The sequence below is a fragment of the Diceros bicornis genome, chromosome 17 (assembly GCF_020826845.1).
Source record: "Diceros bicornis minor isolate mBicDic1 chromosome 17, mDicBic1.mat.cur, whole genome shotgun sequence".
Taxonomy (NCBI): Eukaryota; Metazoa; Chordata; class Mammalia; order Perissodactyla; family Rhinocerotidae; genus Diceros; species Diceros bicornis.
In genome coordinates, this window is record NC_080756.1 from 6,240,811 (window position 1) to 6,267,591 (window position 26,781).

General features: G+C 41.1%; 1 protein-coding gene across 2 annotated transcripts; it reads left to right on the forward strand.

Annotated features, from left to right (window-relative positions):
* The first annotated feature begins 2,794 nt into the window (after positions 1 to 2,794).
* On the forward strand, positions 2,795 to 24,543 carry KICS2 (KICSTOR subunit 2). Of its 2 annotated transcripts, XM_058557728.1 has the most exons (4): positions 2,795 to 3,169; positions 8,499 to 8,784; positions 19,171 to 19,982; positions 24,407 to 24,543. In XM_058557728.1, exons 1-4 carry the CDS (start codon positions 2,935 to 2,937, stop codon positions 24,478 to 24,480), a joined length of 1,407 nt encoding a protein of 468 aa, XP_058413711.1. In that variant the 5' UTR covers positions 2,795 to 2,934; the 3' UTR covers positions 24,481 to 24,543. The 2 variants fall into 2 exon arrangements, with proteins under 2 accessions (XP_058413711.1, XP_058413710.1); XM_058557727.1 differs by lacking the exon at positions 24,407 to 24,543 and having other exon boundaries at positions 19,171 to 23,251.
* The last annotated feature ends 2,238 nt before the right edge of the window (positions 24,544 to 26,781 follow it).

Sequence of the window (26,781 nt, forward strand, 5' to 3'; positions counted from 1 at the left end):
AGAGTTGTTTTTCTAGACTTAGGAGAGATGACGGCTGAAATTAAGAAACAACTTCTTGAGCAATATCACTAAAGGAGCAGTTAAGGGCTCCCATCCTTAGACATTTTTAAGAGACAGATAATTCTCCATGCTGGAAATGTCATCATCATCTGTGGTAGGCAGCCTCCAGGACAGCCTCCACTGATCCCCACTTCCCAGCATTCATGCCCTTCACTGGTCTCCTGCTCAAATTCAACCAAAGCCGGCACTGAATATGGCCGAGGTGACGTGTGAGTTCCAAGGCTATGTCATAAAAGGTGTTGCAGCTTCTGCTTTGGTCTCTTAGATTGATCACCTGCTCCAGGATAAGCCAGTTGCCATGCCATGCTGTGAGGAGGACACTTAAGCCATTCCGTAGAGAGGCCCATGTGGCCAACAGCCTGTGCTAGCTCGACAGACATGTGAGAGCGCCACCTTGGAAGTGGACTCTCCAGCTCCAAAAGTCTTCAGATGACCACAACTTTATGGGAGACTGAAACAGAAATGCCCAATTGAGCTGCTCCTGAATTCCTGACTGACAGAAATTGTGAGAGATAATACATGATTTTTATAATTTTAAGCCACTAAGTTTTGGGGTTATTTGATATGCAGCAATAGACAGCTAACCTATCACCAATAACAAACATTTATTGCTACTGTAGAAAGTATCTTGCTTATGGGCTGAATCATATGATCATTCAAGGTAACTTCTTGCCTTATAACTTGAATGTTTTAACAGCTTGATATGTCATGAACTCTATCGCTTTTCCTTTAAAATTTTTATGAGGCAAGGAGAATTAGCCAATCAAATATTTAGTGAATATCCATTAAGTTCAAGGTATTATTCGAGGTCTCTGCTGATTAAAAGATATGATGATGCTAATGATAATAATAGTAACAATCATGATAGGTATTACTAATATTTATTGAGGATCTACATTGTCTTCGACACTGTTTTAGACACTGTATATATACTGTCCTTTAATCTTAACATATATTGCCAAATGTTTTCCAGAAAGGTTGTACCAAGTTACACTCCCATCTGCAATGCATAAGAACAGACTTACTGTATGTTTACCAGCACTTTAAAAAAAGGCTTTTTTTCAATCTGATAGGTGAAAAATAGTTCAACCTGCACTTTTGATTACTAGATCTTGATATGTTAAGCACGCTAAACCTTTGTCTGACATATTGTTACAAATATTTTTTTCCCAGGTTGGCATCATGTTTTCTTGGCATTTTCATAGAGTCAAGTCAATCTCTTTCTTTGTAATTTCTTCCAATTCTTTTATAATTAGAAGGCTCCTTTCTACCCCTAGATCAATTAAATTTTCACTTGTATTTTTTTCTAGTTTATGGTTTTGTTCTTTACACATGTAATTATTTTCTGTTGCAGTGTACAGAGTAAAGATCTTTTTTTTCCTCAATCACATCTCCTTATTTATTAAATATTTTCCTTTCTCCACTGATTTATGATGCCACCTTTATTATCTAAGGAATTCTCTTATTACTTGGTGTGTTTATGAGCTTTATAACCCTCTTTCAGTGTCTGTTGGTTTTGGTGCTAGTACTACACCTTTTTTGATTACTGACTTCTACTCATTCACCAAGAACCATCACATTCTCCTCCAGGAAGCCTCCCTGATTCTTCCCAAAAGATAAGATCGCTGCCTCCTTTTCCACCTTTATAACATAAAATTCTGCCTTGTATCGCAGTTAACAGGGTTGATCTTATCCAGTTATATGCTTGAGAGCAGGGAAAAGGTGTACTACACACTCATTAAAATTATGAGATTTGCATTATAAGGTAGTGATGGCAGAACAGATCTAGTTTGATAAAAAAAAATGGAAATAGGCAATTCGCTCACTTGTTCAACAAACAGCATTGTGCTATCCATTATGAAAAGACCGTAAAGGTGAATGAACCCTAGATTCTGCCTTAGGGAGTTCACCACTCAGTATGGGAAAGAGACATGTAAATATGCAGGATTAAATACAGCGCCACTAAGTAGCATACAATAAGCACGTACAAGGAAGGAGAAAGGAAAAAACTTAGCTAGTAGTGAGCAGTGTTTCAGAGTAGCAGGCACACCTGTGAGCTGAGTTTACGGTGTTTCTTAAATATTACGGAATTTGTAACTAATCTGAATGACAAAGTATATCAATTTAGATCCTTTAACAGAAGTTATATTAATTTATCCTTCATCCTGGGAACTTTTTAAGGAAGCCTAACGTAGTTTGGGTCGTATGGGCAAGCTGAAGAGCAGCTCTGCCTGGCAGCTGTTTGTGAGCACGAACCTGAGATGACGAGAAAGGATACAGGTGAGCATGAACCCACAGGTGTGCCTGGCTGAGAATCAGACACGGCGAGAAGACATAAACCTTGACCTATGTCAGGCTTCTAATCTAGAAACCACTTACGTGGGCTGGTTTACAAGCCATGAGGACTGACCCCTCGTCGCGAAGGTGAGCACAGCTCCAGGCACCAGCCTCACCTTCTCGCCCGCCCCTCAGGTCAGACGTGAGGGCCCGCACCGCTGACGTCATGTGCACGTGACGTCATCGGCACTGACGCAGCCTCAGGGAGGGGCCGCTGAGCTCACCTCAGAACGCGGTCAGCTCCACCGAGCAGCGAGTCAGCCGCCTCGCGTTCTGCCCTGAGGTCTGAATAGTCAGAGCCGCGGGAACCGACGCGCCGACGGTGCCCAGGAGCTGAGAGGCGGCCCCTCCCCCCCTCTGGCCCTCTCCCGCATCCTCTCTAGGGCCCAGGCGGGGTCCAGGCGGCTGCGCGCCCACGAGCCCGCCGCTTGCGCGGTCGCGCGCGCGCACGCACGCACGCCGGTGCGCACGTTCCCTGAGAACCCGGAAGTGCGAGGGAGAGGAGAGCCACGTGGGTGGAGGTGCAGCGCGGCTCGCATGGGGGAGTCTATCCCGCTGGCCGCCCCGGTCCCGGTGGAACAGGCGGTGCTGGAGACGTTCTTCTCTCACCTGGGTATCTTCTCCTACGACAAGGCCAAGGACAATGTGGAGAAGGAACGAGAGGCCAACAAGAGCGCGGGGGGCAGCTGGCTGTCGCTGCTGGCGGCCTTGGCCCACCTGGCCGCGGCCGAGAAGGTCTATCACAGCCTCACCTACCTGGGGCAGAAACTAGGTACCTCCGCCGCGCCCCCCGTGCCCCTGGAAGAGGAAGGAAAGGGGGTGTAATTGCCCGCTCGGCAGTGGCGTGGGTCCCCTGTCTCTGTCACTCCTAGCCGCAGGCTCAACTCGGCACTCGCAGGTCTCCTCCCACCGTTCCCTTCCTTCCCTCGGCTTCCACAAGCCCCGCCCACCGGCCTCCACTGCAGATAGATTGGCCGATCGCGTGGATGCTGTTGGCAGGGCTGTGCCCCAAACCGATGGGTGTATCCATTTTGCCCAGTGCATGGGTTGGTGCCATAAATGAGAAGTTAAGCAAACTCTGTGTCTTCACTCATCTAACCAGTGACGCTGCGGCCAGAGGAGCAAAATTTGGCAGTACAACCTTGTTAGAGTTAATGAACACTATCGTCTGGCTTCTTAAGGTTAAAGCCCCCGAGAGTTGCAGATGGAGTCCTACCCCCTCTTCGTAGGCCCTCCGTAAATATTTAATGAATGAAGAAATAAATGAATACTAGATAGGAAAGGCAGGAAATATGCCTAACACCAGCAGAAAAGGACTTAGGGGAAAGTGGTAAACACTCTTATCGTCCATGGTAAATCTTGCCCCTAAAAATAAGATGCAAGAGCTGAGTCAACTGATTTTCACTAGCAGAAACAGTATAAGTAGATCACAAGGAAATAATATATGTGAAAGCCAAGGGCCATGCATACAAAGTATTACCACTTATAATTACCAATAATAAATATTATGAATCCCAGAGCTTTTAGAGTTGTTTTAGTACTTTGGCCTAATTTATATCCTTTAATTATCCGAGGCATAGGGTCAGGTATGAATGAAGGACACATATATAGAATATAGAATAGAAATGTAAAATAGAGTGCAGATTCCATTTTGATACCCCCCACCCCCACCCCGCGTCCTTATATTGCCTGAAGGTGACCGTATACATCTTGCTTCGGGTAAACACTCAAGGGACAGGGCTTTCTGAGATCTTCCCATCTGCCTTAGCTATTCAGGTAACTTGTTATTTAGTACATTGACTTATTGGCAAAAACTGGTCAGATAGTTTCACCTTGTGTATTTTTTCCTCCTCTTTTTCACTCTGGCACATCTCACAAATTTGCAGTTGCTGTTGCAGTGTTATTATTCCCCTTTCTGCAGATGGGCAAATTGTGTACGTGCACTTGTGTGGGTAGGTGACAGAGCCCAAACCAGAATACCTGCCTTTGAACTGTCAGACTGTGCTTCTATCTGTATGATTTATAAAAAATTTGTACATGTATTATAATTTACATATACTATATATGTGTGTGTGTGTATATATGTATGAAAATGGGGAGGATCCTGGCCGTAAAATTGTAGGTGCGTAATTTTCTGACAGTTTTGTTGTTTTTAGATTACCCCACCTCGTGAAGAACAGTGATTGACCCCAGTACCATGATTCTTATTTTTGTTTTAGCTTATCTATGAGAATTTGATAAACACGTGGACTTACTCCCCAGACAAATATATGTGTAATACAATTTTGCCTACAATCTGAGAGGGTTGAGTTGGATTTCCTAAATCCTATTTATGGACCCCAGTTAAAAAATCTGCTACTCTAGTTTAAGTTGTATGTGCCTGGTTTGAGGTAAACAGAACTGGCTCCCCTGTGTGGAAGTCCATCACTGTCTCTGACTTGGGTTCTGTGAAGTGGTCCTTTTTATATAAAGTGATTAGTTCTGCATGGACCCCAGATTGCATGGTGAGCCTGAGGGCTGCGCCTTGAAATTGACCACAGAGCAGTTTATGTTGTGAAACATGCCCAGGCACTGTTCAGTGTCCCAGGTCCCTTACTCATCACTTGTGAGTAAATGTTCTGAAAATGATGAGTTTCACTTTAAGGCCTCATAACTTATTCACATGTACAGTAAATTTAGGTTCCAGATTTTAAATTTTAACTTTGCAAATATCTTACAGTTTTTTGGTACTGGAATGTTTGTGATATCAGCGTGCTTACAATATGACTTCATGATTATTGGGTTGACTCTCCATTTTTTTAAAAACTTGAGAAGAAATTTTTGTGTTGCCATTTAAAACATTCCCATGTTCTTCAACTACTTTGCTAATTAGAACGTTTATATAGTTTTCTTTAAAAAGCAAAACAAAAAGTTAATGTGCTTTTTTTAAATATTTAAAAGTCTTTTTGACCTCACTCTTGTGACTGGTGTTTATCAAAGACCTTAGCAGTGAATCCTGATTATAGATGCAAGTGTGGGCCTTTAAACAACGGACAGACCCGACAGGGAGCCTTGTCTTTCTGTCTTGGCTCAGTTATGAAAAACTTGGGCAGAGCTCTTATCTTGGAGTCTGCTTTTTCCTTTGAGGGAAGAATATACCTGTTTGGGGAAGATCACTGATTAAAATATGCTGACTCAATGCCTGTGGATGATTTTAGAAGGTCAGACTTTTCTCCCCTTTGTTTCATTACTGGAGAATTTCCTCAACCTCTAGTTGCCAGAATCTAGCATGGTAGAGAATGACTTAACTTGAGAACTATTGTTTAAAAATTATTATTAGCAACAAGTTGTAGAATAAAATACTCAATTAGGTGTTTTGTGTACTCCTTTAATATTTGTTACTTGAAATTTCATAATGTGAGATAGACTGTTGAACTCTTGAGAAATAATGAGAATTCATAAATAGAGCCTTCTGGAAATAATTCAAACTAATCATATTTTGTAAATTCAAAAAATTGAAAAGAGAAGGAAGTCTAGTGTCTCTTGATCCTGTTTCTCAGCATGAAGGAAGGCCACTCCCCTAACCAGGGTAGTCCACAAATAGGATTGTGCTCCTCAGAGCGTTAGAAGAGAGCTGTTTGGAAGAATGTGTTGGTGGTCTCTCCCTTTCTTATGGTGTCATTTTACTTGGTTCACATACTACTGCTTGATGTTTATTGATAAGCTTTTAAAGGTATTCTTTGTACTTATGTGGTGTTTCCACTCTCCCAGATAAGGGTAATCTGATGAAGGAAAGTATCCCTTTTTCACTCAGAGTTAAAATTTTCACCAAGGCCACCCTGTTTAACAGTGGAAGTGAGTACACAATTGAGGTCACCTAGCTATCTGTCAAGTAGATAGCTGTTCTTTTTACAGTACTTGAAGCTCCCAATTTACTGTAGAGTTTCAGAAGCTCAGTTGTGAAGTATTGAGAGTTTCTTATATCAGTGATAAATGGGAGGGAAAGGGATTAGCGTTATTGAAGATGTACTTTGCTACAGGCACATTACAGACCAAATGTTACTGCATTTTGTCTTCTTAGCAGCTCTATTACTAGTTTCATGTTAAAAACAACACCACCTAAGGCTGAAAGTGACTGAGTGGTTTGCACATCACACAGCTTGTAAGTTTGGAAGCTGGGATTTGGAACTAGGTCTGTCAGACTTCCAGGGTTTATGGGATTTGTGTGGTACTCTTATTACCTTCCTAACCGAAGAGATTTTGTCCTAGACCTGGGCACAGAGGTCTGTTTATTCCATACCGCTTTACAAAATCTGCAAAGCCCAACTGAATATGGGCACGGAAGGAAGGGTACGGTCCTGTGTGGGATGTTGGTGTCAGGGTCAGTCCACCTGTACCTTACGGTTTTTGCTGCTATTAGTAGGAGAAATGATGTGAATGCTAGACGGTCTGTTTAGGCGGTATATTGGAGAAAATCCTGTTCATGTATTAGTACTTTGTCTGTGGAATTGGTAGTAAGTAGGGTGACCAACCCTCCACGTGTGCCCAGGCTGAGGGGTTCCCAGGATGTGGGACTAAGTGTTTCCAGAGAAGCCAGACTTTCAGTGCCAAAACCTGGAAAGTCATGGGTAATCTGGGACAAGGTGGTCACCATCGTAGGAAGGGATGTAAGATTCATTTCTTGAAACATAAACTGGGCAATAAACTAAAAACAATGTTGTAAAATGTTTCATTCTTTAAGAGGATGTTTTACAAATGCCTTGATAAATAATTTTAACTCCAAATTGGTATGTTTGGAATAGTAATAAATTCATTCATTAAAGCATTCTGTGTATATCAATAGAAAATTTAAACTGTCGCCCATCTCTGAGCTTTGTATATATTCCTAAGAATTACTGTTTTAAACCTGCCCTGTTTCTTTTCATTCCCCTAATGTCTTCCTCTGACCCATTGGTGGGTGTGGAATTGCTGTAGAAAACATCTATGCAGCTGGCCCTGTAATTATTAGAAATATAGTTGATCATGTATTAATACAGAAGTAAGGAAATGATGTCTCTGCCATTTGATCCTTTTTGACTCTTGAAAAGGATGTATTTTCTCTTATTTTTTGCCAATTTCCTTTGGGTCCCCTGAGTGACAGCAGCACTTATTTATAATTGCTTCCTGCTCTTAATGATTCACAATTTGGTGCTTATGATGTTATAGCCTCTAGTGTCAACCTTGCAAGAGTACTAAGGTTTTCTTTTTCCCCTGGGATCCCAGTAGTCTGGATTTTTGTGTAAGGGAGATGCATGTGGGTGTTTTCCTTTTTGTGGTATGGTTTAAAAGATAAGATTCAAAGGAAAATGCAAAGCAGAAATAAAATTTTCTGATTTATCATGAATAACAACAGTGTTTCATATTTGGGTGTTCTCTTTTGTTTTAAATATGTTTATGTGGGGGCCGGCCCTGTGGCTTAGTGGTTAAGTGGGCGCGCTCCGCTACTGGCGGCCCGGGTTCGGATCCTGGGCGTGCACCGACGCACCACTTCTCTGGCCATGCTGAGGCCGCGTCCCATATACAGCAACTAGAAGGATGTGCAGCTATGACATACAACTATCTACTGGGGCTTTGGGGAAAAAAAAAGGAGGAGGATTGACAATAGATGTTAGCTCAGAGCCGGTCTTCCTCAGCAAAAAGAGGAGGATTAGCATGGATGTTAGCTCAGGGCTGATCTGCCTCACAAAAATTAAATAAATAAATAAATAAATAAATAAAAAGTTTATGTGAAAGGAGGCTTTTTAGATCCAGGTTGATGTCATTTGCTGGGTTAATTTTCCTCTGAAATAAATCTGAATCCTCACTGAAGTGGAGTGGGGGAGAATTGGTCTCTGGGTAAGGAAATCATACCCAGGTCCCTCGCTATACTAGTGAGTTGTGCCAAGCATTCATTTAACTTCTTCCTCAGTGAAGTTATGAATCAAACAATATTTAGACCCCAATCGTAGGAGTTGGAGAACGTGGCAGATGACAACTCACTGAGGTAGCAGGCTCAGGTTCTTTCCTCTTGGGTGCTGGGAGGTGTCTTGTGTTTCTGATTTCTCTTCCTGACCTGCCACGTGCTTGTGTCGTCTGCCTTCCAGGGGGCCAGTCTTTCTTCAGCAGGAAGGATTCCATCCGCACCATCTACACTTCCCTGCACAACGAGCTGAAGAAGGTGGTGACCAGCCGCGGGGCCCTGGGTGGGACGGCTCCTCACGTGGAAGAACTCCTCTCCCACCTGTCGGAGCAGCTCTGCTTCTTCGTTCAGGCTCGGATGGAGATCGCAGACTTCTACGAGAAGATGTACACCCTCAGCACACAGAAGTTCATCAACGCGGAGGAGCTCGTTGGCCTTTTGGACACCATCCTCAAGAAATACAGCTCCAGGTCAGTGTAGGTGGGGAGGGAGGGGGTGGGGGCCAGAACGGGGCAGCCTCTCAATCTCACACAGACTCAGTTTTTCCAGACACTCTTATGAAAAGCTATGATGACACAACTGTGAAGGAGAAATGGCTGTATTAGATTTTATACATGTTAATCAATCAACAGGTATACGTTAGGCACCTTCTTTGGGCTTAGTTAACACAATGTTGGATGGATACTGCTCTAAGCAATAGCGAAAGACCAAGAATGGTCATCCTTAAAAGATGTATTATAACTGGTTTTGCTGCTTTTGCATGAGTTAACAAAAGAATTGCATATAAAATAATATGACTTTTTAACAGAACACCATTCAAACAAATGTCCCTTTCAGAGTAATCACCTTGGTGAGTTACCCACTTCTTCCTCTGGTGTAGCTATGCCTTAACATGTGTGGGAAACTCCTTTATAACTGCTTTTGGTGCCTGTGGCATGGTTTTGTTTTGAATTTCCTTAGTGGAGGCAGGCATCTGTGCTTTTGAAAAGGGCATACTTAACTTTTTTTGATAATCAAAAAGTTATTTGTAGTCAGTTTCATTTTTTGAGAAAAAAGATATTGATCAACTGGAAAACTTTTATTTGAAGGAAGTTGCTACTTATAAAGAAATGAGACTGGTTGTAGTGTATTGCTCACTGCCTGACCCAAAAAGCAATACCTAAAGAGTTTGAGAAGCGTTGTGAACATCACTGATGTGAATGACCCCGTTTTATTTTGGGGTCTCTGTAGCATGGCATATAGTAGGTGCTCAATCACTGGATGATGGACTGAAAGGAAACTGATCCCTCTGAAGGACACCACTCCTTTGGGTATATGAGTTCAGATATCTTTGCTTAAAAAAGAAAGGTAGATGTGTTAATTTATATTCCCAAATGAAGGATAATACTCATGTGATTAAGGGACTGGGGGAAGGGGGCAAAGTGGGGAGATTCAAAGAGACTTCCTGGAGGAGGGAGCATCTGAGATGACTTTCAGGGCAGGGAGGATTTTGACAGCAAAGGCAGGAAAGGAGGACGCGGGTGCTTTGAGATGAGAGTTGATTCCAGAATGCTGAAAGGTTCAGGGTTTGAGTCCTTCCCTTCTCTCTTCCTGAGATGGTCCTGTCCCAGTGGTCTACTCATCATTTAGGGCTTGGTCCCAGTGTCAGAGAAGCCTCCTCTCATTCTCCTACCGGAACTATCACTCCGTCAGTCACTGTCCTGTTCCCCGGCCTTTTTTTCTTCCCATCCCTTATTGCCATCTGAAGTTACTGTTGTTTGCTTAGGGTGTTGTTTTTTTCCTCACGACTAGAATGTGAGCTCCACGACAGCTTCTGTGTCTCTAGCACCTTGAACAAAGCCTAGCACCATAGTAGGTGCTCAGTAGATGTTTGTTGAATGAATAAGTGAATAGTCGGTAAATAGTAGGGAACCATGAAAGGTTTTTGAAGAGGGAAGTATCGTGTTCTTATCCTTATCTTAGACCGATTCCGTGGCGCTGGAGTGTGGGACGGGATGGTGAAGGGAGTGGTTACAGGAGGGGAGGTTAGTTTAGCAAGCTGTTATGGTAATCCGATGGGCGGTAGCAGGGCCTCATGGTTTCAGGACAATGGGAAAGGAGATGATGACAAGAAAGGTCTACAAGTCTTGGCAAAGGTGGTTTGGCGGTTTTGCACCTCAATGATAATATCATTTATAGGACTGAGAAGTCAGGAGGGGCAGGCGGAGGAGGAAGGTAGCAAGCAAAAGTTGAGGCAAGCTGAGTTTGAGTTGCAGGCAGATTTTCAAGGGGAGACTCAGCAGGTGGTTGGAAATGGGGGTCTAGAGCTCAGATGAAAGGCTGGAAACAGACAAAACAATCGGAGGTCACCTGTATAGAGACGTAGACTTAAACAGGTCTTTGGTTTCGAAATTACAATATCAACGTATCTTTAATAAAGCGGCTTTTGATTTTTAAGCTTGCGGGTAAAGGGGGGATATTTCTGTATAGCTATTTTGAAGGAAACTAGCACATATTGAGTAACTACTGTGTGCTAGGCACTTGCGAGACCCTCTTGTGTGTTATCTGATTTGAGCTACAGGTGTAGATGGTGCTGCTTTTATGCTCAGAGTCCTGCAGCTGGTGTTTGAACCCACCGCCCTGTGACTCCAGAGCCCGTATTCTGTATGCATCATTGCTTGTATCAAATATTGAGGTACTTCTTGTCCAGTCCAGATAAGTAGTTTGTCTCTGTCGATCATTTTGCAAGTCAATAAATAAGATCAGTCTTTATTTACTGAATAAATGATAAGACTATGAAGTAATAGTCTTCTGTTAGTAAGACAGAAGACATCGTAGGCACTTACTACATTCCCCTGCAGGGAATAAGAGTTGTGTACTACTTAAAATCATTTAATGTGCATGTTCTCTCTGAGCACAAGATAGTTTGGTTAATATATTATTATATTCTTATTATTACTTTATAGTTTTTCCCCAATTTATCTTGAAATTTTTAATCCTACAGAAAAGTTTCAAGAATAGTGTAATGAACATAAGAGTTTTAGTATGACCAGGAATTCCATTCCTAGGTATATACCCAAGAAAAATGAAAAAATATGTTCGCACATAAAAACTCTTACATGGATGTTCATAACAGCATTATTGATAATAGCCAAAAGGTGGAAACAACCAAAATGTCCATCAGCTGATGGGTGAATGGGTAAATAAATGCAGTATATCTATATGATGGAATATTATTCAGCAATAAAAAGGTATGAAGTACTGATACATGCTACAACATGGATGAACCTTGAAAAATGATGCTAGATGAAAGAAGCCCATCACAAAAGATCACATATTGTATCATTTCATTTATATGAAGCATCTAGAATAGGCAAAGTCATAGATACAGAAAGTAGATTACAAATTTATAGACACAGAAAATGGTTGCCAGGCGTTGGGGGGGAAGGGAGAATGGGGAGTGACTGCTAATGGGTTTAGGGTTTCTTTTGGGGGGTCATGAGACTGTTCTAAAATTAGATAGTGGTGATGGTTGCACAACTCTGCATATGCTAAAACCATTGAATTCTATACTTTAAAAGGGTATGTATTTTATGTATGTGAATTTAATACCAGTGAAGTGGGGCTGGCCCTGTGGCCTAGCGGTTAAGTGCACGTGCTCTGCTACTGGCGGCCCGGGTTCGGATCCCAGGCGCGCCCCGACGCACCACTTCTCCGGCCATGCTGAGGCCGCGTCCCACATACAGCAACTAGAAGGATGTGCAACTATGACATACAACTATCTGCTGGGGCTTTGGGGAAAAAAAGGAGGAGGGTTGGCAATAGATGCTGCGCAGAGCCAGTCTTCCTCAGCAAAAAAAAGAAAAAATAAAAAGGAGGATTAGCATGGATGTTAGCTCAGGGCTGATCTTCCTCACACACACAAAAAAATATATCCTTTACCTAGATTCACTATTATTAAAATTTTACCACATTGGCTTTATCTCTCTGTATATAATTGTATTTCTCTGAGTTGTTTGGAAGTAAAAGGCAAACGTCATGACACTTCACTCCTAAATACTCAGGTTATATCTTCTGGAAACCATACAAAACTATAACCTAGTTTCACACTCAGGAAATGTAACACTGATTTTCTACCATCATCTAATGTATAGTCCATACTCAGATTTCCCCGATTGTCCCAAAATGTCCTCTATAGTTGTTATCTTTTATTGTCATGTATTTTTGATCTTTATGATATAGTCTAAATTTTCTTTTTATTTATTTTTAATAGGTAATACGTTAACATGGCTCAAAATTATAAAGTACAGAAGAATACATATTGAAAAGTCTCCCTCTTCCCCCTTCCCTTAGCTACTTAATTCCCTCCCTAGGAGGCAATGAATGTTAGCAAGTTCTTCCTATGATCCTGAGAGATAGCCTGTGCATATAAAAATACACGTTTTTTTTTTTGTTGAGGAAGATCAGCCCTGAGCTAACATCCAATGCCAATCCTCCTCTTTTTGCTGAGGAAGATTGGCCCTGGGCTAACATCCATGCCTATCTTCCTCCACTTTATATGGGATGCCGCCACAGCATGGCTTGACAAGCGGTGCCTTAGTGCGTGGCCAGGATGCGAACCTGCGAACCCCTGGCCGCCAAAGTGGACTGTGCAAACTTAACCGCTGCGCCACCAGGCTGGCCCCACGTTTTGTTTTTTTTAAACAAATTTTACATGGTTACAAGTTTTCTGTGTTTGGAAATAGTCTTTTATTTCTTCATCAAATCTGATTAGTATATGTTTTCTTTTAATAAAATAGTTTTTTGAAAACCAAAAGCTGAAGTACAGTTGGAAGCATGAGTCTCAAGGGGAAGAGGGCTCACGTGGTGATTCCCAAAGGCTACTGTGAGTGTGGTTTGCTGAACCATCTGAGAAGCTTAAGAAAAATACCCATCCCTGGGCCTCTCTTCTTTCCCGAGAGGGTAAAACTTAGTGATTATGGATAGGGTGCCCCGAAACCTGTATGTTTTAAAGTTCCCTGTGATACTGATACACAGTCTGCGTGAAAAAATGTTTGGATAAAGAAGAGAAAGATGCCGACACTGGGATATACCACGTATTGAACCTTACCGATGTGTGCGTGTGCAGGTGTGTGTGTACGTGTGCGTCTCTCCTAGGAATGACTATCACTATTTAACTGTTTTCGTTTTTATTTGATTTGTGATCTATCATCTTTGAACATTCTTTGAAATATCCCACTTCCTGGAGCCTTGAAAATTTCTCCCATTTCTGCAAAAGACCTGATTTCATTCGTGAAGCTCTTAGGGCAGCACTTGGCTGTATCCCTCCTCCTTCTGAGTGGGTGCTGCTGGAACCTGATGGAGCTGATCACATATGGTCAATAAATGTTTCTGTCTCCAGTCTCCGCCGTCCACCCATGCTGCCTTTCTCCAATTAATAGGGAATTACTGATCACAGACACACCCTAGCCTGGAAATTATCTAAATTAGAGGCTTTGTGTTAATTTGAACAATATAAATTTCTTAGTTAAGAAATTCTGAGAACTCGAAATTCTGTATGATATATTGATTTTCTTTGGGAAGTGAGATTATTTTAGGTATAAATTAATGTGATTTGCCCTTTGCCAGGATAACATCCTTTTTTCTATAGACTTTTTGATTTGGCATCTGTCCTACACCAAACATATTTCTTTCATAGTTCCAGTGTTCTAGAGAAATAATTTATATTTTAGTATTCTGTTGTATTGAAAGAGTTAATCGTTTTCCCAAAGGACCTAATTTATCTTCAGGGACTGCTTATTTGCCCCAGTATTATCTGGTCCATGTCAGATGCTTATTAAAAATTGTGTGAATCTTTCATCTTTCAAACGGTGAAATGTCTTTGTATTAAATAAATTAACAAGTGTGATGTATAACGTGAAGTTTAAACCTCTGGCCCTGATTTGAGATGCGGATCCTGTGTGAGTTATTGCAATGTCCCATCTGCTTTCAGAGAGGGGTGAAAAGCATGTTTTTTTTTTTTTCTCTGGGAGCCAGTTATGTTCAGAGTAGAATGGTGTTAAAGGTTTCTTCATCTGGTAAACTTATTACATTATTAAGCAAATGCAAATTCTTGTCTAAGAATCACAGTCACGTGTGATGCTGCATTTCAAATTGAATAATTAACATTAATCCTATAAGAGTTTTTACTGTGTGTCCTTTAGAAGAAAAACATGAATTTAGCTGATACATGGTCAGGGTGTCTGTTATTCCTTGAATACTTTTGAGGAGAGGTAGAACTTGGGTTTTTTTTGCCAGGAAGCATCAATAGAATTTTTTTTGATTCTGTAGAATTCATTTTGAATTTATTTAACTGTTTTGTACAGTGAGCATAAAAGAAAATTCTGGCTAATCTTTCTGTTTTGTGATTAAAACAAAACTGGAAGATAGATTATAAATGCAAATTAATATTTATTCTAAATCAAGAATGTAATTTTAAGAAATAATGCTTTTAAAGAAGTCAGCAATTATTTATGCATCCTAGACAGCTTTTTAAAATCCCTCTGGTATGGGAACAATATACCAATCAGTGATTTTTATTCTTTAATCATATAATTTTATAGCTAGGATTTAAAGAACCTTTTTTTTTTTTTCCTTTGGTGAGGAAGATCAGCCCTGAGCTAATATCTGCTAATCTTCCTCTTTTTGCTGAGGAAGACTGGCCGTGGGCTAACATCCATGCCCATCTTCCTCCACTTTATATGGGACACCGCCACAGCATGGCTTGCTAAGCAGTGCGTTGGTGCGCGCCCGGGATCCGAACCGGCGAACCCCGGGCCACCGCAGTGGAGCATGCGCACCCAACCCTTGCGCCACTGGGCCTGTCCCTAAAGAACTTTTTTTTTTTTAAATTGAGTTACATGAAATTTCTGTTTGCATTTTAGGAAGCAGTTTCTTGATCTGAATGCTTCAAATGACAGAATTCTCACCAAAGGCAGAACTGTGATTTATTTAGACTTTATGTCCTTTTTACTTTAAAAAAAAATTTGTGATAAAACTGTTAATGAAACAGTTAGTTGTGTGTGTCTAGTTCAAAAAGGTTAATTATTACACTCTGAAAATTTCATTTCAGCAAAATTAATAATAGTGCAGTTTCTGGGGACGCATTCTCCTCTAGCCTTTGACATGCCCCAATCTTAACAGTGAAGACTCAGGCCTTCTGCTATCTTGCCCAGCCTACCTTATCAAATTCATCAGAGGCCCGTCACATGCCTTAAGTTGCACCCAAACTCTTAGTAAAAAGGAAGAAGCTTCAAAGAGAAATCATTGAGCATTTTAAGCAGAAGCCAAAACACAGTCCATAATCTAATGTGTTCCCCGTATTTGCCATTTCCTACCTTGTTTTCTGTTATTTCTTTTGTTTAGAATGTCCTTGAATTTGTAGGGGAGGAAAAGTATCTCTTTCCTTTAGTCTTCTAAGTTCTCAACTGGGAGCCCTTTAACAAAAGACAGATTAACAAGAGAAAAGCATACAGATTTATTTAATATAAGTTTTATGTGGCATGGGAGCCTTCATAAGGGAATGAAGACCTGAAGAGTCGGTTACCCCTGCGTTTTTATACTGGGTTTAATGAGAGTGGAGAGTCGTGGAAAATGTGCCAGGATGAAAAAGGGTCTGAGCCAACTGTAGTGAACTGGGGGAACAGCAAGGCCTGTTCGTCCACATTCCTCTGTGCCCTTTCGTCTTGGAGATAAGGAGTTCCTTTCCTCAGGGTGTGGGGAGGGCACCTCTCACGTGAGGGTTTCATGACCTGCTTCAGGGGAAGGTCAGCAAGTCCTTCACGTGCATGCTGTTTCTCACCTGCCTTCAGCTTAAGATATTCGTTATGCCAAGGTGCTAGATTTTGGGGTAGCATGTTCTGAACCCTGTCACATTGTTCCGTTATCTATCAGTTAGCTATTGCCACAATAATCCTGTATCACATATCACCTCAACATTCACACATATGGGCTTGAGGGTTTCCTGGGAGTTGGCTGACCTGGGCTGGGCTCGGCTGGGTAGTTCTGCTTAACACTCCCAGTCTCTCTGGGCGTGGCTTCTCACTGTGAGCTTTGGGCTTAGTCTGCTCCACGTTTGTTCATTCTGAGCCCAAGGTTAGAGGGGAAGCAGCTACCCTGTGGCGAGGGTCAGGGGGCAAAAGGACGAGCCCAGCCAAGCTGGGCTTTGCTTGCGTCAGATCTGCTAACACTCCCTTTGGCCAAAGCAGGTCACAGGGCCCAGTCCATCAAGTCCCACCGTTTTCCCAGGGTGGGAAAGTACACGCCTCGTGGGAGGAACTGGAGTCACATGGCAAAGGGTGGGGAATCAGGGTGGTTAGGATTGGCCCAGAAATTTAAGTCTCGTCTTCCCATGGCTAAATCCTGCCTGCTCTTTAATCTTTATGGCTCAGTTCAAACCCTCTCTCATCTGTGGCCTCCACAATCTCAACCAAAGGGATTGCTCCTTCTTCTAAACTTATTTTGTTTGTACTCCTCATAAGAGATGTATAGCTTTCCACTTGTATCCATCATAAATACCTACTTCTTCCGTGGGAGGTCCTGTAGGGCAATGAGTCCTCTGGCTCATTCGTCTTTATATCTTCAGTGTATTTGTATCTAAAAACTAGTAAACTGTTTTAAATCAGAAGAGACTGCAGATTTTTATTGTGGTAAAATATACATAAAATGTACCATTTTAAGTGTACAGTTCTGTGGCATTTGGTACATTCACATTGTGCTACAGATTTATTTTTAATTGGGCTTCTGACTGCTCAGGTGTGAGACCTGCACCCTTCCTTTGGAGGGAACTCCGAGATGTGGATTTGTGAAGGAGGGTGTATTCTCTCGCTCTCCCTCTCTTTTTCTGTCTTTCTTTTTTGGCTTTTTTTTCAGCAGATGTTCTCTGCAAATAGTGTCAATTTATTCTGTATTCAGACTCTTTGAAGCTTGCAGCCGTAGCCTAGGTGTGTATTTTTGGATTACCACAATTTAACAGATCCCCCTGTAGTGTGTGTTGTGATAGGTATGGGGCACAGAGCACAGTGGAAATGGAGAAATGATACATCATAATGCTGATCTCAGAGTCTTGGCAGAATAACATCAGCATGAATTTTTAGCTCTTCTTAAGGATGAAAAATAGCTTCAACATTCACATTCATCCTAATAATTGTTGAGCATTTAAACACTTGTAGTATACATGTATGGGAGAGCTTGTTCAGAATTCTTTCTGAAGGTTTGTACAGAGAATTCATGTTCTTTCAAGGAGAACGTTGAATATAAATGATGATTTCCAGCTGGAAGCAGAAAAATAACTTAGCCTGTTGTTATTTGTGGTAGAATTTTATCCAAACTCATGCTGTTTTCCTGTTATTAACAGTCTCACTGTGTTTATAGCTCCTTGGCAAGTTTTCTTGATACCCATGATTATAGAATCTTGTGATACTTAATAAAGCTAAGGTGGTAGAAGAAGGTGGTCAAAGCAAAGGTGACCATATGTCCCCATTTGTCTGATAAATTACTATATGATTAAGCTACTAAAAGGGCAGACAGGTATTAAGAAATTAGAGGTTATAATTGGGGGACCTGACCTAGTCTGGGGGTGGACAGAGAAGACATTTCTAAGGAACTGACTCTGAAGAGGGACCTGAAGCATCAGAAAGAAGTATTGATGAAAGAGGGTCTGGCTCTCACTTGCCTCAGGGCCTTTGTACTTGCCCCTCTTCCTTCTACCTGGAAGGGAGGATACTCCCACATCCCATCTCCTTCCTCCTCAGTATTACTGTTACTACTAAAGTAGAAAATGTTTTACAAACAGCAGGTAGCAGTCCATGAGTCATAAAATTAATTTAGTGAGTACTAATCTGATTAAAATATATATATTATTAAAATCGAGTACATTGTGCATAAGTAAATGTAAATAAGACATTTTAAAAACCTTTATTGATATATGTGTGTGTTCTTAATCACAGTATAAAATGTATTTCTTATTGTAGATAATGGTCAAAAAATTTTTTAAACATTTTGTCTAGAACAAGTAGAAATGAAATCATATTACTCCCTTAACTTTTTTTGTGATATCATTGCATTTCTAATTATTTATTTAATATCTGGAGAAAGTGAGAAGGATGAGAATGTGGCCTTGTGAGCCTTTTTAAGGGTTTTGAGTTTTATCTTAAGATAAATGGAAAGTGACTAAAGTGTTAGGTATTTTTTATTTAGTTACCATTTTGTTTTTAACCCTGATTAAATGTGAAGGGAATTTGGGAAGTAGGATTGAATAAGGGCTTTCTGGTAAATGTTCTATTTCTTTAATAAACATTTATTGATTATATACTATGTTTCAAATATCGATTTGTAGTCTATCCTCTCATCTGAAAAATCAGTTTAATAATACCTTATGAAGTTACTGTGAAATTAAATAAGTTAAATAGTGTGTTATGTACACACTCAAGAGGTGTTTTAGTGACCTTTTCTTTACCTCGGCCTCTTTAGGACCACACCCTAAAAGAGGATGCCTTGTTTTGATGATAATGTTAGTCATACAATTCCCAGAATAAATAAAGTTAAGAAAGAATTATAGCTAATTTAATTCCTCTGTATTTGAAAAGAAGGTAGCCACCGCTCTCATTTTGTTTCAGATGTCGGGCTGTTTCCTCAGGAGAATATGTTGTTGACATAATTCTGAAATGGTGAAGTTATGTCAGAATGACTTTGAAATCAACATGGAATCCTTCCATTTTTCCTTCCCCTGACCCCAAACGTAATATTTTTTGTCTGACCACATTGTTTTTCTGAGGGTAGAAAATGTCAACGTGGAGTAACATTTCCACTTCATTCTATTAATTTCCCTTCCCCTTTAGATTTCACCACCCCATCCTCAGTCCTCTGGAAAGCAGTTTCCAGCTGGAAGTTGATGTCCTGAGTCATCTCCTGAAGGCCCAGGCTCAGGTCTCGGAGTGGAAGTTCCTCCCGTCTCTGGTTAACTTGCACAGTGCTCACACCAAGCTGCAGACCTGGGGCCAGATCTTTGAAAAGCAGCGTGAGACCAAGAAACATCTGTTTGGAGGGCAATCCCAGAAGGCCGTGCAGCCCCCACACCTTTTCCTTTGGCTGATGAAACTCAAAAACATGCTGCTTGCCAAGTTTAGCTTTTACTTTCACGAGGCCCTGAGCCGACAGACAACTGCTTCAGAAATGAAAACGTTGACTGCAAAAGCCAACCCAGACCTTTTTGGAAAGATTTCCAGCTTCATCAGGAAATACGATGCTGCCAATGTGTCCTTAATCTTTGACAACCGGGGTTCCGAGAGCTTTCAGGGTCATGGCTATCACCACCCCCACTCCTACAGAGAGGCCCCGAAGGGTGTGGACCAGTACCCAGCCGTGGTGTCTCTGCCCAGCGACAGGCCTGTCATGCACTGGCCCAACGTCATCATGATCATGACGGACCGCACGTCCGACCTCAACAGCTTGGAGAAGGTGGTCCACTTCTACGACGACAAAGTCCAGAGTACCTACTTCCTAACCCGCCCAGAACCTCACTTTACCATTGTCGTCATCTTTGAGTCAAAGAAATCCGAGAGAGACTCCCATTTTGTTTCCTTCCTCAATGAGCTCTCCCTTGCCCTTAAGAACCCCAAGGTTTTTGCCAGTCTGAAACCTGGATCCAAAGGTTAGCAGGTGATTTGCACGAAAGGTTTGAAGACTGGAAGTTGTGTTCCTGATTGCTCTGATGAGCTACAGTGCTCTGTGATTAGAGTTTCCAGCCATTCCTGCCTCGTTCAGAGCTAAATAAAGACAAATCCTCCCTAATTGTGTCACACACTTTATAAGCAATTAAGGCCGATTGAGTTAAGTATCCAAAGAGTAACCTAGGAAGTGATTGTGGCTACCGTGTGTCTCCGTGGTTCAGCAAAGTCTTTTGGTGTTTTCTCCTATTGTCCTGCATTTGATGTAGACCGAATATTTATTGGCCTCTGATTTTTCTTTCCACATGTTTTATATTGTCCTAAACATTGTGTTCTAATGCAGTTCCACATGCCCTCTCCTTTCCCCTCCCTCCTGGATGAGTAATTGGGATAAGATATTAAATGGCCTTTTTAGAATTAAGGACTGTATGTTTTCTATTTCATAAATTGGCAAATTAACATGAAATTATTAGTTTTATGATTCTGACCTACAAATTAATATTTTTGATGCCCAAATTAGGGTCTTGGTGAGGAATATCTCTGTTATTGATGTTGAAGGTGAGCAGAGTGTCACCATGGTGTCAGGTTCAGCGCACCCTCACGCGCCTTCAGTAGCCGTGGGCTCTTGTGCAGTGATCTGCACACCTGACTGCATTTATTTTTATCCTTATAATGTTTGAGTTTTTCACTCTGGTTTAAAGGCAGCATCAGCCATTCTTTGGGGTTTCCTCCTGCTTCAGCGTGTTATCTGCTCTGCCTTCTGTTGATCACCTTTCTGCTGCGATGTATGTTCACGTTTGACTCTGCTCCCTGGTTATTTTTAGGCTGAAAAAGCATGCAGTCTTGGCTTTTCAGCTACTTTTAGACATTCATGCGACTTAACCTACTTTTATAAAATCAAAATGGAATTGCTGTACTTGCTAAAGATCAATTGTGCATTCCAAAGACCTCTTCATAGTTGAGTAACCAACTCAGTACTTAAGCACATCTGAGCTTGGGTTTCCTGCCCGTCTCCTGCATATTATTCTTGGAAGCAGTGATACATCTTAGCACGGCCGCTTTAACACTTCCCTTAGCAGGTGTTCGAGGAGCAGTAGATGGATCAGCAAGGGCATAATAGGCTGTGGAGACCTTCACTCACTTCTAGTATTGATTCAGAATAAAGATCAGCCACAAAGAGTAATTAAATTGTTACTTTCTGATAGTTCCTTCAAAGCTTGTGTGCAATGTCGTGGTCAGATGGGTCAGAGTGGTCACGGAGCCACTGTCTTACTGGGCAGCCCCAGCAGGCAAGCCAGCTGCATCGGCAGAGACCAGAGAGCGCCTCCAAGTCTGGGTGGGAGGGCTGCCCACCTCAGGCTGGTCTACTTGGTGGAAGAACCCACTGACCTATTTTCTGGGGAGAACATGTGTTTTTCTTTTCTTTGTTTCTCTTTTTTTAAAATAAAAGTCATATGATTTGTAAAAAGCCAGTTTCCTTTAAATAGAAAGTAGTGATTACCTCTGCATTTTATTCGCTCAGGTTCTATAAAAATCTGAACAGATTTTACAACATTGACCTTATATAAAAAATTGAGAACAATTGGAACTAGAAAGTCTTAATTATTTTCCCTCTCTTTTGTGTTTTGCCAGGAAGCTGAAAAAATTCCCTGGTGTGCATGTATTTTTTTTTTCCTAGATAAAACCACCGTTAGCCTTAATGATTGGTCCCATGTACCTAAAAGAAAATATGCTTTAGTGGAATGTAGAAAAGAGTGTAAATAAAACATATATACAATATTTAAATAATCAGTCCTTACCTAGAACATATTTGAATTGTATATTTATTTTTAAACATATTTTGGTTCAAGCCAAGAAAGAAAGTTATTTTACGATGAGATTTAGCCTCTAAAGTCAGTAATGAAATGATCTGGAAAGTCTGTGTGTGTTTTGCTAATTGGAAGCGTAAATCCACGTATTTCCCACAGACTGCTGACGCTGAAGTTTGTTTCTAAACCATGACTTCATCAATTTCTATGGGTAACTGGGAGTGTGGGCCACACTTACTGGGTTTGCCGACGAGTCCATCAAGGAGCGTTTCATTTTAGGAAGCTGTTTGGACACAGGGTGAACGTTTACGATTTTGTCCTCTCCTGGGTCCAGCCTGATGTCTGACTGTGTCATTTTAGGAAGTGTGTGAAAATAAAGCCTAATTCTTAACTGAGGAGCCGATACCTTTTGTATAATTGCTTTGTACATTTGGACATATTGGAGAAAATTTACTTTCGAGAAAGAAAATAGTTGTTATTTCACTGCACTCCCAGTAGAGTCACTCAGGTGATCTTTAAAAGATGTCCACTGTCTGACCGAGCACCAGACTTGCGGTTTTGTTTCTTTGGCAAGCCAGCCTCCGAGCTCGGCTTCCTGATCTGTAAAATGGGGACGAGGAGATGTGGGCTGCCTTTTTCAAAGGATATGTAAGAATGGAATGAGATCATGCATGTAAAAAAGGCTTGGAAAACGTCCTTGGCTTTGAAAGCTGTGTAAATAAAAGATGGACCACTCTTTCCTTACACTCAACACCTCTCCTGGTCTCGTCTTTCTTTGCAGGTCTGTGGCAACCCTGAGCTTAGTCATGACATTTGAACAGTACTTAAAGAACTCATTTAGAAGAGGAGGTAGATAAATGCCTAACCAACACACTCACTCTTCTTATTTTAGAATCTTTGTGTCTCTTTGTTCCCAAATTTTTTGGTTGATTGATGGCATCGTTTCAGTTCTGTATGCTTACTGATTTTTTTTGTCTGGTTGCTCTATCAATTAGAGAGAGGTGGTAAAATCTCCGACTGCGTTTGTGGATTTCTTCCTTTATTTCTGTCAGTTTTTGCATTTTGTGTTTTGAAGCCCTTTAATGAGGCCCATATACGTTTATAGTTTTTCTGTCCTTCTCATGATTAACTGTTTTATCATGATGAAGTTTCCTGCTTTATCTCTGTTACTACTCCTTGCTTTGAAGTCCGTTTTGCCTGATATTTTTATGACCATTCCAGCTTGGTTATGATTACTGTTGGCCTGGTATGTCTCTTTCCATCCTCTCAGTTTTCATCTGTGTCTTTATTTTTGAAGTGTCTAGAGTAAGAACTAAAGAGAGAAGACTGATTAGAAAGAGCAGTAACCAACCCTGTGCCCTCCAATCTGAGTCTCTGCCGTTTGATGGGAGTGTTGAGTTCCCTTCTCCTGCAACGTTCTTACAGTCAGCGTTTTGCTGATGGGATCCTCGAGCTGTCATTTAACATGTTTTTCTATCCTCTTTTTTTCCCTTCATATTTGGAGTTAGATCAAGAGGTTTGATCAGATTCAGTGTTTTTTTTGTTTTGGTAGTAGTGTTGTGTGTTTTATTAGGAGGCAGCTAACATCTGGCGTTGCCTAGATGGGTTATATCACTCGAGGTTATAAAATGGTGATATTCTAATTATGTCATTCCTTCTACAAAGAGAAACTTCACCTCCAACTATGGCTACCTTGAAGAACAGTTCCTATAGGAATGGCTGGATAAATGCTTGATTCTTTTGCCAGTTTTAAAAATAGTGAGTTCCTTAGCATCTTCCAGAGACACTGGAAGTTTTTAAGGAAATGTATGTGAATTTTTGAGGATTTCTGCCTTCTGCCTCTTAGGTTCAACTCCAAATTTGCAACAATACATCCATTTCTTCCCCTTACTACAAAGACACTTTTATGAGAAAGGTTATGACCCTTATTCTTATTTAAGCTTATTTCTTCCTCATGGTTAATTTTCTCTCTTAATTACTGTTAACTATTTTCCTCCACTTTTTTCCTCCCTCCCTCCCTTTCTTAGTTTCTAATATCTTCCTCAACCGTTCCATTTTAGGCACTTTTTTCCCTGCCTTAGGGAGCCAGGACATACCCCGGTGGTCGCTGACCCAGTTTTGGAAAGCAGCATCTGAAAGGATTCACTTCGGTTGTTTTTACAACCAGTTAGTTTTTTTCAGGCAGTGAAGAAGGAATATAGAGGGGAAAAGTTCAGTATTGACACTAATGGAGTGACCGCAATTAAGCCCAGCCACCGCATGAGCACACAAGACACTTAGCCAACAGCAGCCAAGCAGTGCTGCGTGTATCTTGTAGATTATTTGGCAAGAAAAGCTACTCACAACTAAAATCTGGCCAAGTGTATTTTTACTATAATTTTTTATTGTTAAGTAGAAGATCATTCTTAGTCTATTTGCTATAATTAGTCTGTATAAAAACAATGCATTAACTTCTGGTTTTGCTTTTCCTTTAAGTGAAAGTTTAAGAAAATAGATTTTTTTCCCCCATCTAAGAAAGAAAGAAAAAAACATGCCATGTGACTCCCCAGGAAAGCCCTGTAGGTTGAGTTTAGCAACTCCCTCTCTACTTTTTATACCAGGTTCCTGTTACCAATGCAATTATTTCATGGCCTTTTGCCTGAATAATTCTCAGCTGCTTCTCCAGAGGAAATGAGTCAGAAGAAATACACTTGGTGTGCCTTTGGAGACTTCTCTTGAGAGCGTGTAAATCCATAAGGCTTCATTAATGCAAGTATTTTGACTTTGCATGTTTTTTCAATATGCTTTTGATAATAAAGTCTGTTTCTGGGATACTTTAAATTTAAAACCATATGATATATGTAAGATATCTATGCTAGAAAGTGGAGAGAAGCAAATGGCCTCCCCTTTCTGTAGCCTCCTACCTGATGTCAGAACCTGGGGGTAGGGTTCTGAGGGATGGTTTAACTCAAGGAGGGTCATGAGAGGCCTCTGTGTTGGAGAGCATTTTGAAAGAGGATTGCTAAGACGTGCAGTGACAACAGCAGGAAAATGTAGGATGGCACTTGACCTTGATCTAGGAGAGAAAGATAGTCCTTGGGACTTTGACTAACTTTGTCCCTATGGGGTGAATTCTGCTTTTGCTGGTCTTAAAAACTGTGGAGTAATTCCAGAATCCAGTTCAATTTGAAAATCGATGGTCTCATTTGATCTGAGATTTATAATGACTCAGCTGATCAAACTTCTAGATTAGGTCTAGATTCGTTTCATTTTTGGTCTGACGAGATATGGCAGTGAGGACACCGCTTGACCCCAGGGCCATCCTGGTCTCCGTCCCTCCAGGCTAGCCAGTGTTAGAGAAGTCCCCAAAGCAGAAGCAGATAGATAGAATGTTGTATTCAACATTCATTCATTTAACAACTGTTTTTTTTTTTTTAATTTTATGTATTTATTTATTTTTCTCCCCCAAAGCCCCAGTACCAAAGCCCCAGTAGATAGTTGTATGTCATAGTTGCACATCCTTCTAGTTGCTGTATGTGGGACGCGGCCTCAGCATGGCCGGAGAAGCGGTGCGTCAGTGCGCACCGGGGATCCGAACCTGGGCCGCCAGCAGCGGAGCACGAACACTTAACCGCTAAGCCACGGGCTGGCCCAACAACTGTTAAACATCAACTCTGCTAAGGGTGGTGACACAACAATCAACCAAGACGAAGATGGGGCTGCTTGGTGGGTGCTGCTAGTGAGGTGAGCTGGCTCCAACCACCAGGCAGGCCAGGAGCTGAGTGAGCTGAAGGCAGAAAGGCCATGAATACTCTTCAAACTTGTTTTACTTGCATACCTCCCTACCAATTTTGGAAAAACTGATACCTTGATGGATTTTTAAAAAAACATCTGAAATCCTCATCATTACATTTAAGTGGTTTCAAAAGATACATTTTGTCATGTCTCATAAATATTGACATTTAAAATAAAAATGTTAATTGTTCTTTTAAATGTATCTAGTGAAATCTTGGTACGACAGAGACTGAGAACTACCATTTTCCATATTTACAAATATCTTAACAAGCTTTGTAACAGTTGGAAATATTATATTACTTCTTTTGCTCCCTGAACTCCATTCTACTCCCATAGAATTTTATCCTAATATGAAAAATTTTTTAGCTTCAGTCTTATTGATCACCCTAATAAATACTTCTCAGCATTTTATGTATAATATGTATTATATTGATACATATGTATATGTTCTTTTTGTTCCATAAGGCTCTAAGAGTTTAATGACCAAATTACACATATATTAGAAATTTTATTTGAACATTTTATTTGAAATACATCTTTCAATGATGAATAGGTACAGTGTTTATGGTGACTTGGTTAAAGAAATTGATTGTCTAAATGTTTCTTTGTTTGGTGGGCAGAGATTTTTACACTCTGCAGTAATACCTCATGTTAAGAATGTAAAGGGTCTGAGATTTTACAAGTCAGCCGGCCACAGTTTCATGGATGCTGGCAGAAGACACGAGACACTCACTACTCACAGCAGTAGCAGTAGCCAGAATATCACCATGTTTGCACTGGTTCCCTGAGCCCCGGTGTGGATGGGCCCAGATGGATGTCTGCTCATGCAACATGTTGCATTTCAGGAAAGGAATTCTGATCTTGGGAAAACCAGATGGTTTATAACAGTCAGTGAACGTGCCTTCCATTTGCCTGTGGGAGACATTATTATCCTGGATGGTAAGTTTCCAAGAGTTGCCATCACCAAGTACCACAAATTGGGCGGCTTAAAACAACAGAAATTTATTGTCTCTCCGTTCTGGAGGCTAGAAGTCTGAAATCAAGGTGTTGGCAGGGCCATGTTCCCTCTGAAAGCTGTAGGGAAATCTTTCCTTGCCTTCCTAGCTTCTGGTGGTTTGCTGGCAATCTTTGGCGTTCCTCGGCTTACAGCTGCGTCACTCCAGTCTCTGCCTTTGTCATCATATGGCGTTCTCTCTGTGTG

What these genes read in the sequence shown, in the direction of transcription:
- KICS2 (XM_058557728.1), top strand. Translation starts at nt 2,935, where the DNA reads ATGGGGGAGTCTATCCCGCTGGCCGCCCCGGTCCCGGTGGAACAGGCG. An exon ending in CTACCTGGGGCAGAAACTAG is followed by an intron (nt 3,170 to 8,498) that starts GTACCTCCGCCG and finishes TCTGCCTTCCAG; the next exon opens with GGGGCCAGTCTTTCTTCAGC. An exon ending in TCTGAAACCTGGATCCAAAG is followed by an intron (nt 19,983 to 24,406) that starts GTTAGCAGGTGA and finishes TTTTTATACCAG; the next exon opens with GTTCCTGTTACCAATGCAAT.